Source organism: Mugil cephalus, chromosome 3 (assembly GCF_022458985.1).
Source record: "Mugil cephalus isolate CIBA_MC_2020 chromosome 3, CIBA_Mcephalus_1.1, whole genome shotgun sequence".
NCBI classification, from domain to species: Eukaryota; Metazoa; Chordata; class Actinopteri; order Mugiliformes; family Mugilidae; genus Mugil; species Mugil cephalus.
Genome location: NC_061772.1, coordinates 11,505,589 through 11,518,163, shown reverse-complemented (window position 1 = coordinate 11,518,163; position 12,575 = coordinate 11,505,589). Strand labels below are relative to the sequence as shown.

General features: G+C 44.2%; 1 protein-coding gene across 4 annotated transcripts in view; it reads left to right on the top strand.

Moving 5' to 3' along the window:
• esrrga (estrogen-related receptor gamma a) overlaps window positions 1–12,575 on the top strand; it is a 135,046-nt gene that overhangs the window by 115,728 nt on the left and 6,743 nt on the right. For all 4 annotated transcript variants that reach the window (XM_047581304.1, XM_047581302.1, XM_047581301.1 and 1 more), the window contains 2 exons: window positions 8,069–8,175; window positions 8,256–8,418. In XM_047581304.1, coding sequence (XP_047437260.1) covers window positions 8,069–8,175; window positions 8,256–8,418 — 270 coding nt within the window. The remainder of the gene's footprint in view (window positions 1–8,068; window positions 8,176–8,255; window positions 8,419–12,575) is intronic.

Genomic DNA, 12,575 nt, shown 5'->3' with positions numbered 1-12,575 from the left:
TGCTCTCACAGCTGGCTGCCTTATTGTCTGGGACAGGCTGATGGCTTTGTGTGTCTGCTCGGGTGTGGGTGTGTGTGCGCTTGTATGCGAATTCTACAGTTTGTGTTTTTTTTTTTTTTTTATTAGTCTGCATGTACGTACATGTTTTTAATGCCAGTAATCAACAGTTTATTGCTTACACAAGATTAAATCCATTCGCCTTTTACATATCTAACCATCTTATATACCCGCATTGCAATATGTACATATGCGTGTGTGTGTGTGTGTGTTGTGTATATGCGCTGTCCATCAAGCCACACACATAGCCGCACCAAACCATTGGCTTGGTTGCTGATGATGACATATGAGTTCCTGGCCCTGGTAATGGCTGTTAAATCTCATAATTACACGCTTCTTTATTGCAATGCATAATGACCCTGCAGCACTATTGGACAATTAATTAAGATTTTCAGCCCAGGCTTTTTCAGACCCAGATGAGGAGGTGGAATGAGGTCTAATGTTCTTGACTTGAAGCTACAACATTAAGGCACGGTGCTGCGGGAAAGGGAGGCTGTCTCTCGCCGGCCACATTCGTTTTCATCTCCGTCTTCCTTTCAGTCTGTTTATGTCTCCGTCATCCTCTCCGTGCCCTCGCTCTCCTCATTGGTCTGATTGTTGAGCCCTTCCTCTCGATGCTTGTCCTCGATGATGATATTGGAGACCATATCTCTAATCTGTGAATGGTAAATTAATCCCTGCGGAGTTTCCGTGGTCCTCTCTCTATGGAAAGCTACGGGGATTAGGAAGATAGAATCAACACAGCCTCATAATCTCATATACAGACACTAGGCCTGGACCGGGTCCATTGGGTTTTGTTGTAAAGCCATAATCAGCAAGTTTCTACTTATACATCAATAGTTCTTTGAAAGGGGGGAAAAAGTCGGTGTTCTACCTATTTCACAATATACTTCCTCTAGCCCAGTAGAGAGTAGGGCACCCCGTTATGTCCTTTTGGGAGGATGGATGGATGGATGGATGGATGGATGGATGGATGGATGGATGGATAGATAGATAGATAGATAGATAGATAGATAGATAGATAGATAGATAGATAGATAGATAGATAGATAGATAGATAGATAGATAGATAGGACTGAGAGCATTGAGGCATCTTTATTCTTTAACTTTCTTTACAATTTTCATCTTTCTTTTTTGTCCCCAAAACTGTTGGTCAGCAATGTTACACATGTTTTGTATGTGTGTGTCAGAGACAGACACACGGACAAGGTTGGTGTGTAAGCTGCTCAGCAGAGTGTACACATGGTTAATTCCCCTGACAGATTTGTGCACACATGCCCATGCTCACACACACACACACACACACGGACAGAGTGGTCATTCTTGCCTGCATCAGCGTTATATTGATGGAGGGAAGGGCGGGATGCAAAGGATGAGAGGTAAATGGATGCATTGAGTGAAAGAAAAAGTAAAAGAAAAAAGAGGAGCGTCAGTAGACCACAAATATGACGTCGAAAGCTAATATGCAGTCGCACGTATTTCACACGAGCGATTCTCAAGCAGGGTCGTCCATTGTCACTCGAGCAGTGCTCTTGCCGCTGTGTGGAGTCAAGAAGACGTCGCCTCAGCGGAGCCCACACGCACTCACCCACACACTCCTTGACACAGCCCTGATGGAGCTAGAAGTGGGTAATTAAAATGTAAATATTGATATTTTATTATTTGAAACGGCTCCTCTGCAATGCTCTTAATGTCACTCCATCTGTCACCTCCACGGAGACTTGGGGTTGCCCTCGACGACCAGCTGCCCCCACACTAGCAACCCCACCACGGCGACAGCCATAACAGGCCATCTCTGCGTTCCCGCGTTTTCCATTTTGGGTCTAATTAAGTGTTAAATATTAGCACCCGCAACCACAGAGGCAGCACACACCGCACACACGCACACAGGGAATACCACACACAATCCGCCTCTTCTCATCCGTCTCTCTTTGGCGCGCACACACTCACAGGGCACTCATCTCCACTAGAGCAATGGGAAGATTTTAAGTGTTAATCTTGCAGTGCTGCTGATGGTGTCTAATGTATGCAATTAACAGTCAGCCAGGACTGAGGGTTTGGTAATTAGCTGGCTGTTCACACTGATTAGAGGCTACCGCAACCCTATGACTGCTCTACTTTCCCCCAGGCCACACAGAGAAAAGAGGGGTGTAAGGGGGGAAAGAAAGGGCGCGGGGGGAAGGGGAAAGAAATAGAAAAAAAAAAAGATATTTCAGCCAACAATATTAGAGGGGATGAAGGGGATGTGTGTGCAATGTACGCATTAAAAAAGTGCACAAATATGTTTACAGAAAAATATAAATAATTCATCTAAGTTGTAGTCTTTTACTAATTTACAGAATTTGAAACAAATATCCACGTGCAGGTATAAGATTAACCGCCACTAAATTTTAAACCCAATTTTAAATGTGACGTGTCTCAGAGCTGAATTCTCAGTCCAAACAACCCCAACAAGTCGATGGCACCTCCTGCAAAGTGACAAAGAAAGTGCATTGGGTTCCACTGGTAAGACGTCATTTTAATTTTAAATACTGAACACATGACAACTTCAGCTTCACTGCGAAGTCTATTCAAAGTACTTGTATGCCCACATCTTACACTTTAGATTTATTAGCATCAGTAGCCTCAGTCTCGCTACTCCACCTTGAGTTGGACTTGAGTGCAGTCTCTTTGTACACATACATGTCTGATACAATATGCAACAATTATGACAGAGCAGCTCATTTTTGTGTTTGTGAAAGATGGTATTTATTTCATATATTTGCACTTTCATATACTAACTCCACACATGATGCCTTTTAAAGGTTAAGTGGCTATACACGTATTTGGATGTTTGTGTGAAAGGAGGTGTGTGTGTGTGTGTGTGTATCTTTAAGCCCTTTCTAAATTAGGTGGTTCTCTGGGTAGATTTGTTTCCATCTCGTTGCGCATCTCTGTGTAATTGGGTCAGCTGGTGGATGTGTGTTCGCGTGTGTGGATGCGCGCGTGCGCACGTCACAGCGTTTGCCAGTGTGCCTGTCGCGTGCGCCTATCTTGTGTGTGTTGTTTCAGCTCGGCCAAAGCCGTCACAGGGGGTCCGTGTTCATTTTGGCCGGCGTCTGGCCGTATGGTACAGAACAGTTTGAGACGTGAACACACACACAAAGTGAAACTCATAAAGTACCACGAGGGAGCACATGCGTCGCACAGCAAGCAACAATATGCACGCATTTAAACACAAACACATACAGAAAGTGGAAAGGAAAGGGAGCAGCGGAGCCGCATAACACAGTGTGCATACAGAACAAACACGCAAACACATGCAGGGCAGCGGTGTGCTGGTAGCTGCTGGAAACTTCACGTGTCCTCATGCAATCTCTATCTCAGTGGGCCAGTAGACTTAAATCTGTCCCCTGCAGAACACAATACGTGCACACGGTGAACATAGACAACTGTTCTTCTCACAATAAACAACTAGACAATCAGAAAACAGTTCATGTCACAGTTACCATTACCCCTTTAAATATGTTTCACTATGACAACTGCCAAAATTACAAGGATTTATACAATTTATACAAAGAAGAGTCTGGACATTAAACAAACTCACATTAGATATTTTAACTTCTCTTGTTGCTCAAAGAAATGAAACAAATGTTTATCAGTCTGTCGCAGCATCCTTAAATAACACATTGTGTCCAGCACAATTTGCTTCTCGTTCATTTGTTAAATTGACAAGCTTTAGGTCAAGAAGTATCTGCCTGCCTGTAGTTTCCATGGGAGTCTTTAGTGTGGCTTTAGCTTTGCTCTGCCGTGTGACATTTCTGTGACAGCGTGTGGAGCATGTTCGCACAACTTCGTTGAGAATAACTTGATAAGCACGTGAGTCTTTGCTGTTACATTGTTGAGACAGACTGAGAAGGCTCCTGTTTAACGTGTCCTGAGGCTGTGATCAAATAGGATAGAAGACAGCGTTGTACGAAATTTCGTAACCTATTGTATTGTATTGGATGGCATCACATCATAGTAAATTCTGTGTGATGACTTTTTTGATAAGACTTTTTTGTGGTTATTACAGTGCAGATGACCAGAAGTAGTGCCTATTTAAAAAAAAAATATATATATATACACACACACAGACACACCAACAAATCATAAGCCAGAAAGCCAAGACTTACAGAATGTGAAGAATAGTCATGTGTTAGTAACTGGGACCAGATCACCATCGCGACCAGTTTTCACACCTGTCACATTAATCAACGCACACACAAAAAGAGTAGCCTCTGTAAATGTCTTTACAGGTGCACACACAAGCGCACAGGTACTCATAAGAATCACAATCGCTCCTCACTGGTTCCCTTTTGCCCCGTAACCACAAGAAAACAAATATAGGCCTCCTGGATATGTGTGTTTGTGTGCATCTGTAAAGCAACTGGGGCATGAGAGAGGGCTATCCTGTCTGTGTGTGTGTGTGTGTGTGTGTGTGTGTGTGTGTGTGTGTGTGTGTGTGTGTGTGTGTGTGTGTGTGTGCGCGCTTGTGGCAGACTGTTGTGCGGTCTCCGGTGTAAACGTGCAGTCAGGACTCATTTGGCAGACAAACAGGCCGCAGGGTGGCTGGGGAATCGACGTGTGTTTGTGGGTGTGTGTTTGTTCTCATGTGTGCACCTGATAGAGGAAAGGGAAAAGAAAAAAGAAAGAGAGCGCGAGAGCGAGCAGTAGAGGTTAAGTTTGCATGACTGCACTGTAGCCTCTTTCTGTCAGACATGGCACACACACACGCATACCTACATACACACACACACACACACACACTCTCTCTCTCTCTCACTGTACTTTCATAGACCCAATAGTGTCCTGCAGTTTGACTTTAAAGCAGACACAGCCACAGTGCAGACACACATACAGTACGTAGCTAACTCCCATGCACCTCTTTAAACGTCTAAAATATACGTGTGCACTCGTGTTTGCGAAAAACGCAATTAATATCAACACAAACCAGGGTTTCATCAAAGCTAACTAGATGTTTTTCTAATGCAATCTTCTCACTTTTCAAGTTCACGCTAATATTATTGAGCATTTCGCGTTAACCGCACATTCGACACAGCACCACAACAAACAACACACAGGTGGTACAACGTCCGCACAAACACACTCATGCTTCCCCACACAGTATGAGATGCCTTATCAACAATGGGCAGAAAGGAAATGTAATTAGAGCCAACTAAGGAACCGTCTTTTGTCAAGTGAAATCGCAGGTATGAAAGAAAGGTCTCCACCCCCCCACCACCTCCACCTCCACCACCACCACCTCTCCTTCCAACACCTCTCCCCCTTTTAACTTTCTTCTCTCCTCCATCCCACTCTCTCTCTCTCTCTCTCTCCCTCTCTCTCTCCATCAATACCCCTCTCTCTCCATCATCAGCACTAAATTCCCATTGATGTTTCTTTTCTTCTGTTGTATCGATCGCTTCATGAGAAGGAGGGGAGGAAGGGAGGAAGGGAAGAAGGGAGAGATGGCGTTATCTGTTAATTAATTTGTCCTGAAGCCGGCCGCCTATTAATCAGACAGATAAGAAGCATTGGATGGCTGAACGGCGCGGACAGGCTGGTGGGGAGGGGAGAGGGAGATGCACACACACACACACACAACACGCAGATGGAGACACACATGCAGAGGCTCGTGGAAACGCATGTACGGGAATGTTTGCGTACACACACAATACAAACATGCTGATGAAGCAACATGGCAGTGCTTCGACAGCGCACGTGTGAACGTTGTGTTCGCATGCACAATATAAACCTGGAGAGTTTCACATACAGCGCACACCTATATACACACAGAGACCTCATCCTGATAAAAATCATTGATGTGCCTCAATAAGAAAAGCTGCACTTTCAGCTCAATAAATTAATCACAAGGGTTTTAATTATTGGTGTTCCTCTTTGTGTGTGTGTGTGTGTGTGTGCGCTCTTTACGTGTAATTAGGAGGGAGGTGTTTGTTGATGGGTGTATGTAAAAACTCTGTTATTACTTTTTAGATGATGTCCACAGATTTTTTTATTTATTAATTTTTTTTTTTCACCGTGCGTGTACTTGTGTATATGCGGCTCGTTCTGTATGTGCGCGTGTGTTTGTGTGCCCTCATTGGGCCCGGATCAAATTCCACCAGAGGGATGCGTGTGAATTGATTGAACCCTTAGTTCTGCCCCCCGATGCCCGAGCTCCGAAAACACACGCACAGGCAAGTTAAAACACACGACCAGTGACACCATTAAATGATATTAACCCCTCACTCATGCCTTCTACTCTTCACTTGGCCCCCGGAGCTGGACTGATTCAATAAGTGCATGTGTGTTAATTTTAGCAATGCCAGTGCACATTTCCCCCGCTCACAATGAGTGCTGAAGTCCTAAGGACCCCCTAAAGACATCTGCCTCCGTGAATGAGAAGCGCGCGTGTGCGCACGAAGACCCCCTTAAGAAATTCACCTCTAATCCCTTCTGATGATTTCATTAAGTAGAAGAAGACACTGCCAGTTGGCAACGATACTGCTCCCTTCACTGTGCCGTGTGTGTGCGTGTGTGTGTGTGTGTGTGTGTGTGTGTGTGTATATCAATCATACACATTTGGATTCATTCCAGTGTGTTCCTATGCATTTATGTCTATGCATATGTGATGTTGTGTCTGCGTGCGCGGCGTCTGTCTTAGCGCGCGCGCCGGAGATGTTAACAGTGGTAGATAGAATGAATTAGAGCACATTACAAACAACAATAGCCTGCAACCTGGACATAATGAGACGCCTGCCATTACCCATCAACACACTGCGAGATAAGAGCCCCTAACGCACACGCACACAAAAACGCAGCAACGCGCACACTCTCGCACACCTAGCATCTAAAGAGGAGGCACATCGCAGCAGATGTTGCTGAAGAAATATCTCCCTTCTCATCTGCCTGCTTCTCCTGGCAGGATGCTGCTCTCAGACGCACACACACACACACACACGAACACACACACACACACACACACACGCACACACACACACAAACACGCACCGGAGGGCTGCGGCGAGGTCTGACAGGTGTGCTTGCGTGGCCCACTGTCTTTGCCTTTCCTATGAAGCCTTGCGCTTGCAAAAACACACACACATAAGCAGACAGGCAGGTGCGAATGGACAGGTGTGTGAGCGGAGGACAGCTGTGAGGAAAGGTGTGAGTGGGCAGGTGTTCCATTAAAGAGGTAGACAGAAAGAGAAAGACTAAGAGGGACAGACAACAAGTGACAGACCTGCACTTAAGACCATAATGAAACGAAATTAGATGTGACGTTACAATACGAAAAAGCAGCAGGTTCAAATATTTAACAGATACGCCCAAACAGAGAGGTCACGCAGGCTGACATGAACCAAGACGGATGGAAAAATGGTGAAACGAACACCAGACAGGCTGTGTGTCACGGGCGGACACTGCCAGATTAAAACAAGTCCTGGATTGTGATTGGAGGGACGGACAGATATTCAAATAGAAGGACAGGCATTGACACCGGAGAAAGCAGGAGTTTTGAGGCCGTAGCAGCAATTAGTGTGTGTGTTTGAGCGGCGAGGCAGCGATGGCCGGCATTGATCCAGGGAGGCTGTGTCAGGGGGAGATAAGGCCTGCCTTTCCCCAGAGAGTAGCCCTGGGCACAGAGGGGAGAGAGGCAGAGGCAGAGGAGGAGGAAGAGGAGGATGAGGAGGAGGACTCTGGTCAAGTGGATGGATCGAGGGTGGGCAGGGAGGGGATGGAGTCGATCTTTACCTCCTCAGTGGCTTCAAAATAAGCTTTATTCTCATTTAATTTAGCTCTGTATTTCCCATTCATTTACTTTACAAAGCAACAGAACAGTATACACAACAATAATCCCACTCGGCCTACCTTTACCTAGTTACCTGCATTATTTTGCATTGGATATATTTTTTCCATATGGCGAAACAACTTAAAAGCCTGACTTGTGAGACCTTTTGTATCTTATCCTCTGTGTATCTGTGTTCTCCAGGTTTCTCCACGCTGTCTTTGGCAGACCAGATGAGTCTACTGCAGAGTGCATGGATGGAGATCTTGATCCTGCGCGTCGTGTACCGCTCCCTGTCATTTGAAGACAAGGTGCGTGTTGCCTCTGTTTGTTTCCTGTGCTCGTGAATTCTAACATCTTTCTAACGTCTCCGACTCCATCTGTTTTCTAGTTGGTGTATGCTGAGGACTACATAATGGACGAGGACCAGTCGAAGCTGGCGGGACTTCTGGACCTGAACAATGCCATCCTTCAACTGGTCAAGAAGTACAAATCTATGAAGCTAGAGAAGGAGGAATTTGTCACTCTCAAGGCCATCGCTTTGGCTAACTCAGGTATGAAATGCTTCCTCTTCTGCTGATTTTCTTTCTGTCTGCACATCTGCGTCTGCCTGGTGGAAGGGAGTTAATCCAAGGAATCTCCGGTCCCCTGGGGCTCATTTAAGCTGAACCGTCAGAGGACTGATTTCAGTCCTCGGCATCCAGACACACACAACATCTACACGTGACACATGCTTACACACGGGGAGATATTTATTCTTTGGAAACATAAGCAGCTGTCAAGATTCCCACTTTCACTGTTGTCTGATCTTGTGGACGCAAAACAATATACTCGCACGTTAACGGCAGCACAAACTCACACACACACACACAGTCAACCTGAACCCCACCCCCAAACAAAGTGGCGATCCTTTTTACAATTAGCATAGTCGTCTCTTCAGATGCCTGTTAAATAAGGTGAAATCATTAGAACCCAAAATCTGTCGATAAGGCCCCCTCTCTGATGTATCCAGCTGCATCGACAGCTGACTGACACACACGCACGCACTCGCACTCTCTCACACACACACACACACACACACACACACACACGCCTTCTTCCTCCCATGACCCGTCTTTTGAACTTTGTCTTGGATGCCGGCCAGCTCTTCAGTACTCTTTAATTACAAGGGGGGAGCTGTCAATACAATGTGTTTAAATGGGAGAATGCAATGAGAGAGCTTTGAATAGAGAGGGGGGGCTTTTGTTCTGGTTCTGACACCATCAGCGCACGCACGCATTCTTGCACACATACACTTTCGCTCAAACATGCCTATTCAATCTCTCTCATATATACTGTACGTGTACACACAGTCGAACATGGGACTTTAGCGTGTACCTAAATATAAATCACTGAAAAGTGTTTGCTCACACACACTCGGAGTACATACTGTTATGCACATGCAGAAAATATTGACATGTTGTTTTCCTGGGGGCTTTGTGTGACAATCAATCCTTTGCCTCTGCCTGTGTGTGTGTGTGTTTGTGTTTGTGTGTGTAGGTGTGTCTGTTGGTGCATTTATGCTGTCGACTGAAGTTAAGAAAGCCCACTGCCTCAGCCAGCTGGACAACAGTGTTGATGATCACGGCGATGATTAGAGGAATGACAAATTATGTTGCAAACAGCCGTGATTAAACCATAAATAATAGTAATATTTCCCCGATCTTTTAAGGGACAAATAGCTGCAAATAAGAATAAATTAATTTCTTGGGACAACAGTCCTGCAGCAAAGCTTTGTCTTCACTGTAATCAGAAGGTATTGATCCGACTAATTTTTATTGCTGTTAATCTGCAGATTATTGTGCAGATCATTTATTAATCGTTATTTGGCGTGAGAAAACAATCCAAACAGCAAATAACCCTCCTCCTTTGAGAAGCTCTAGATTCAGCTTCAACTTCTGAGTTAGTGCTGGGTTTGTATTGGACTACATTATATTGAATTGTGTTTCCAATACTGTGTCCACCCACGTTTACACAGGAGGTGGACACGTGTACCTGGCCAAAAAAAAAAAACATGTTTTTTCTTATCAATAAATCCTTGTTTATCTTATTGTTTTTACATATTAAGTGTTAATAAATTATATCAGGTGCATTAAAATATCTTCCTGCTAAAGACAAAAGAACTGCTGGACGGGGGCTGACTGACAGAGAGAAAATAAGTCTTTCGTTATGATGGCATGTTGCTAAACCGTGTCAGAAGCTTACATCACTCTAAAAGAGAACTCACATTTCAAACAGCTATTCTTTTATCTGACTGCAATCGAAACAGCTGACGCCCAAATAAGTACTTTGTATCATTGCCCAGCCTCTCTAGCTGCTCTTCAAGACAACAGAATGCTAGCATTAGCATTTTGAAGGGCACTGACACTAATTAATTCGCAGGATGCTAATCGTCTGCATTAATGAAGCCAAGCCTTAAGAAATGTTAGCAAACGTGCCCCACATGTAAAGAAAGCTAAACTAGCCATGGGAAACGGGAGACACGCGTGTGTCTGTGCTCGCGTGTGCATTCATTTATGAGCGTGCATGTGTTGTGAGTTCCATGTTAACATGTGCGTTTTAACTGCCTCGTGTGCTTGTGCTCATTAACGTCTGCTGTTTTACTTGTGAGTGTACCGCGGGTCACAGCACAGGCAGAAGCCACGTCCGCCAGCTTAAATACTGAGCGCACAACACAATGTGAAACTCATTAAACTGGTAGTGTAACTTCTGCAAAGAACAAATCTAGGAATAAAGAGAGGAAGTGGAAGTGTTGTCATTGACTGACATAGGTAATTAATTTTGCATTTTGCGCTGCTTGTGACTTAACAGGATAACTCTGTGTTACATTAATTCATCAAGAGATACTTAGGTATTTGGCCAAGATTTATTGACAAAAACATAAAAATAATTCACACTAATTTGCATTGGCTTGCCAGTTCATTAGGTACACTAATGCATCAGTCTTCAGGCACTAAATCTTATCTTCATGAAGGTTATGATATTTAGCTTTTGTTTAAAATGACAGAGAGCTGTTGACTGGACTGAGTTATCATTTTGAAGGCTGGGGTTTGTGCACTTTGAACTGCTTTGTGTTGTACTGACACAAGTATTTTGACAAACCCGTTTCTGTCAATGTTCTAGACTAAATAACACAAACGCCACAAACTACATCCTCCACAGTGATCACATGGTTGAATTGTCGCTTTGCTAATGCTGTTTCAACATAAATGAGTCATTAAGGTGGGATTTAGTGCGCGACTATTGTATTAGAATGTATTTGTTTTCGCTCATGTACCTAACAAACTGCAACAGATTGTGTGTTCTGTATGTCTAAACAAAAATGTGGACTTTAATTGGACGTCTCCCCCCATGATCAGTGCTGCTCGGCAAAATGTCACCAAACAGAAAAGTAAAATGCAGAACAGTGCAGCACAGGTAAAAAAAAATAAATTGAGATCCAGTGGAAGCTGAGTTTTCTATTGATCCCAGCAGAATCCAACGCACTGACCGGCCTGGCCCTGCATACTGATACATGCATTACACTCAATAGATCCAGCACTGTGTATTAGTCCCCGCATCTGTGTGTGTGTGTGTGTGTGTGTGTGTATATGTGTGGCTGTGTTGACTGTGTTTTGCCCAGACAGTTTTTTCACACTCTTCTTTCTTTTTTGTGCATGTGGATGGTGTGAGCATGTGTGTGCCTCTGCAAGCTGCAAACCGTGATTCTGAACTAAAAGTGGCTCTGTCCCTTTGACCAAAACGTGACTCCATAAATAAACTTTTCAGTTGAATCCACCAGTTACACACACAAATCAACCCCACTATCTTAATATTAAACACCTGTGTTTCTACCTTACAGTCCTCAAAAGCGTGGTGAAGATAGTAAAAAGTGGGTCTGTGATAAAAAACAAATTTACCTTTAGATTTTATATAAAATGCCACGGCCTTTTTAAAGTGTGAACATACACTCATAGGCCTCATCACCTCTGTAGATCTGTTTTGTGTGTGTGTGTGCGTGTGTGTGTGTGTGTGTGTAGGTGTGTGTGGTGGGCAGAGGTGGCCTATCAATAGTTGTCTTGTGATTATTATTTAACATGCATGTAGCCATTGATCGGACCCATTGATCGGAGGTTGGGAGCTAAAGGCCAGCTCACATTAAGACTTTGCCTCCCTAAGGGGCAATATAGAGCATTATTATTGAGGGACATTCTCAGCCTTTACTGCCACATAGGCTGAAACACACACCTTGCATGCCTGCTCAGAGACAGCGTGCAGCCACGAGCTCTCAGGTGTTCCTGCGTCTCTTCATCATTCTACAAGTCTGCGTCTTTTTTTCTCCGCCCACTCGTCTCTTTGCCCGTCCATTCATCACACCCACAGATCCGCACTTTAAAGACAGAGAAGAGAGCTGGCTGTGGATAAAAAGCACCATTCGCGCATTTACTTTCAACCAGAACAGATGCTTTTATAGTGCTGTTGTGCACTGAAGAGCAGTCACACATTCACAGTCGTTTTAACGCTACTACAATGAGCTTTTGTTTGCTAAGATCTCAACAGTCAAAATACCAGTGTATTTCTGTGATTTATTTTCGAGTGCAAATGTAAATAGGTTTTTTTTTTTTTTTTTTTTTTTTGCACGTTTGCAGCAGATGTAGAAAGCAGTGGAATGTCAATACAATTTACATTTGTA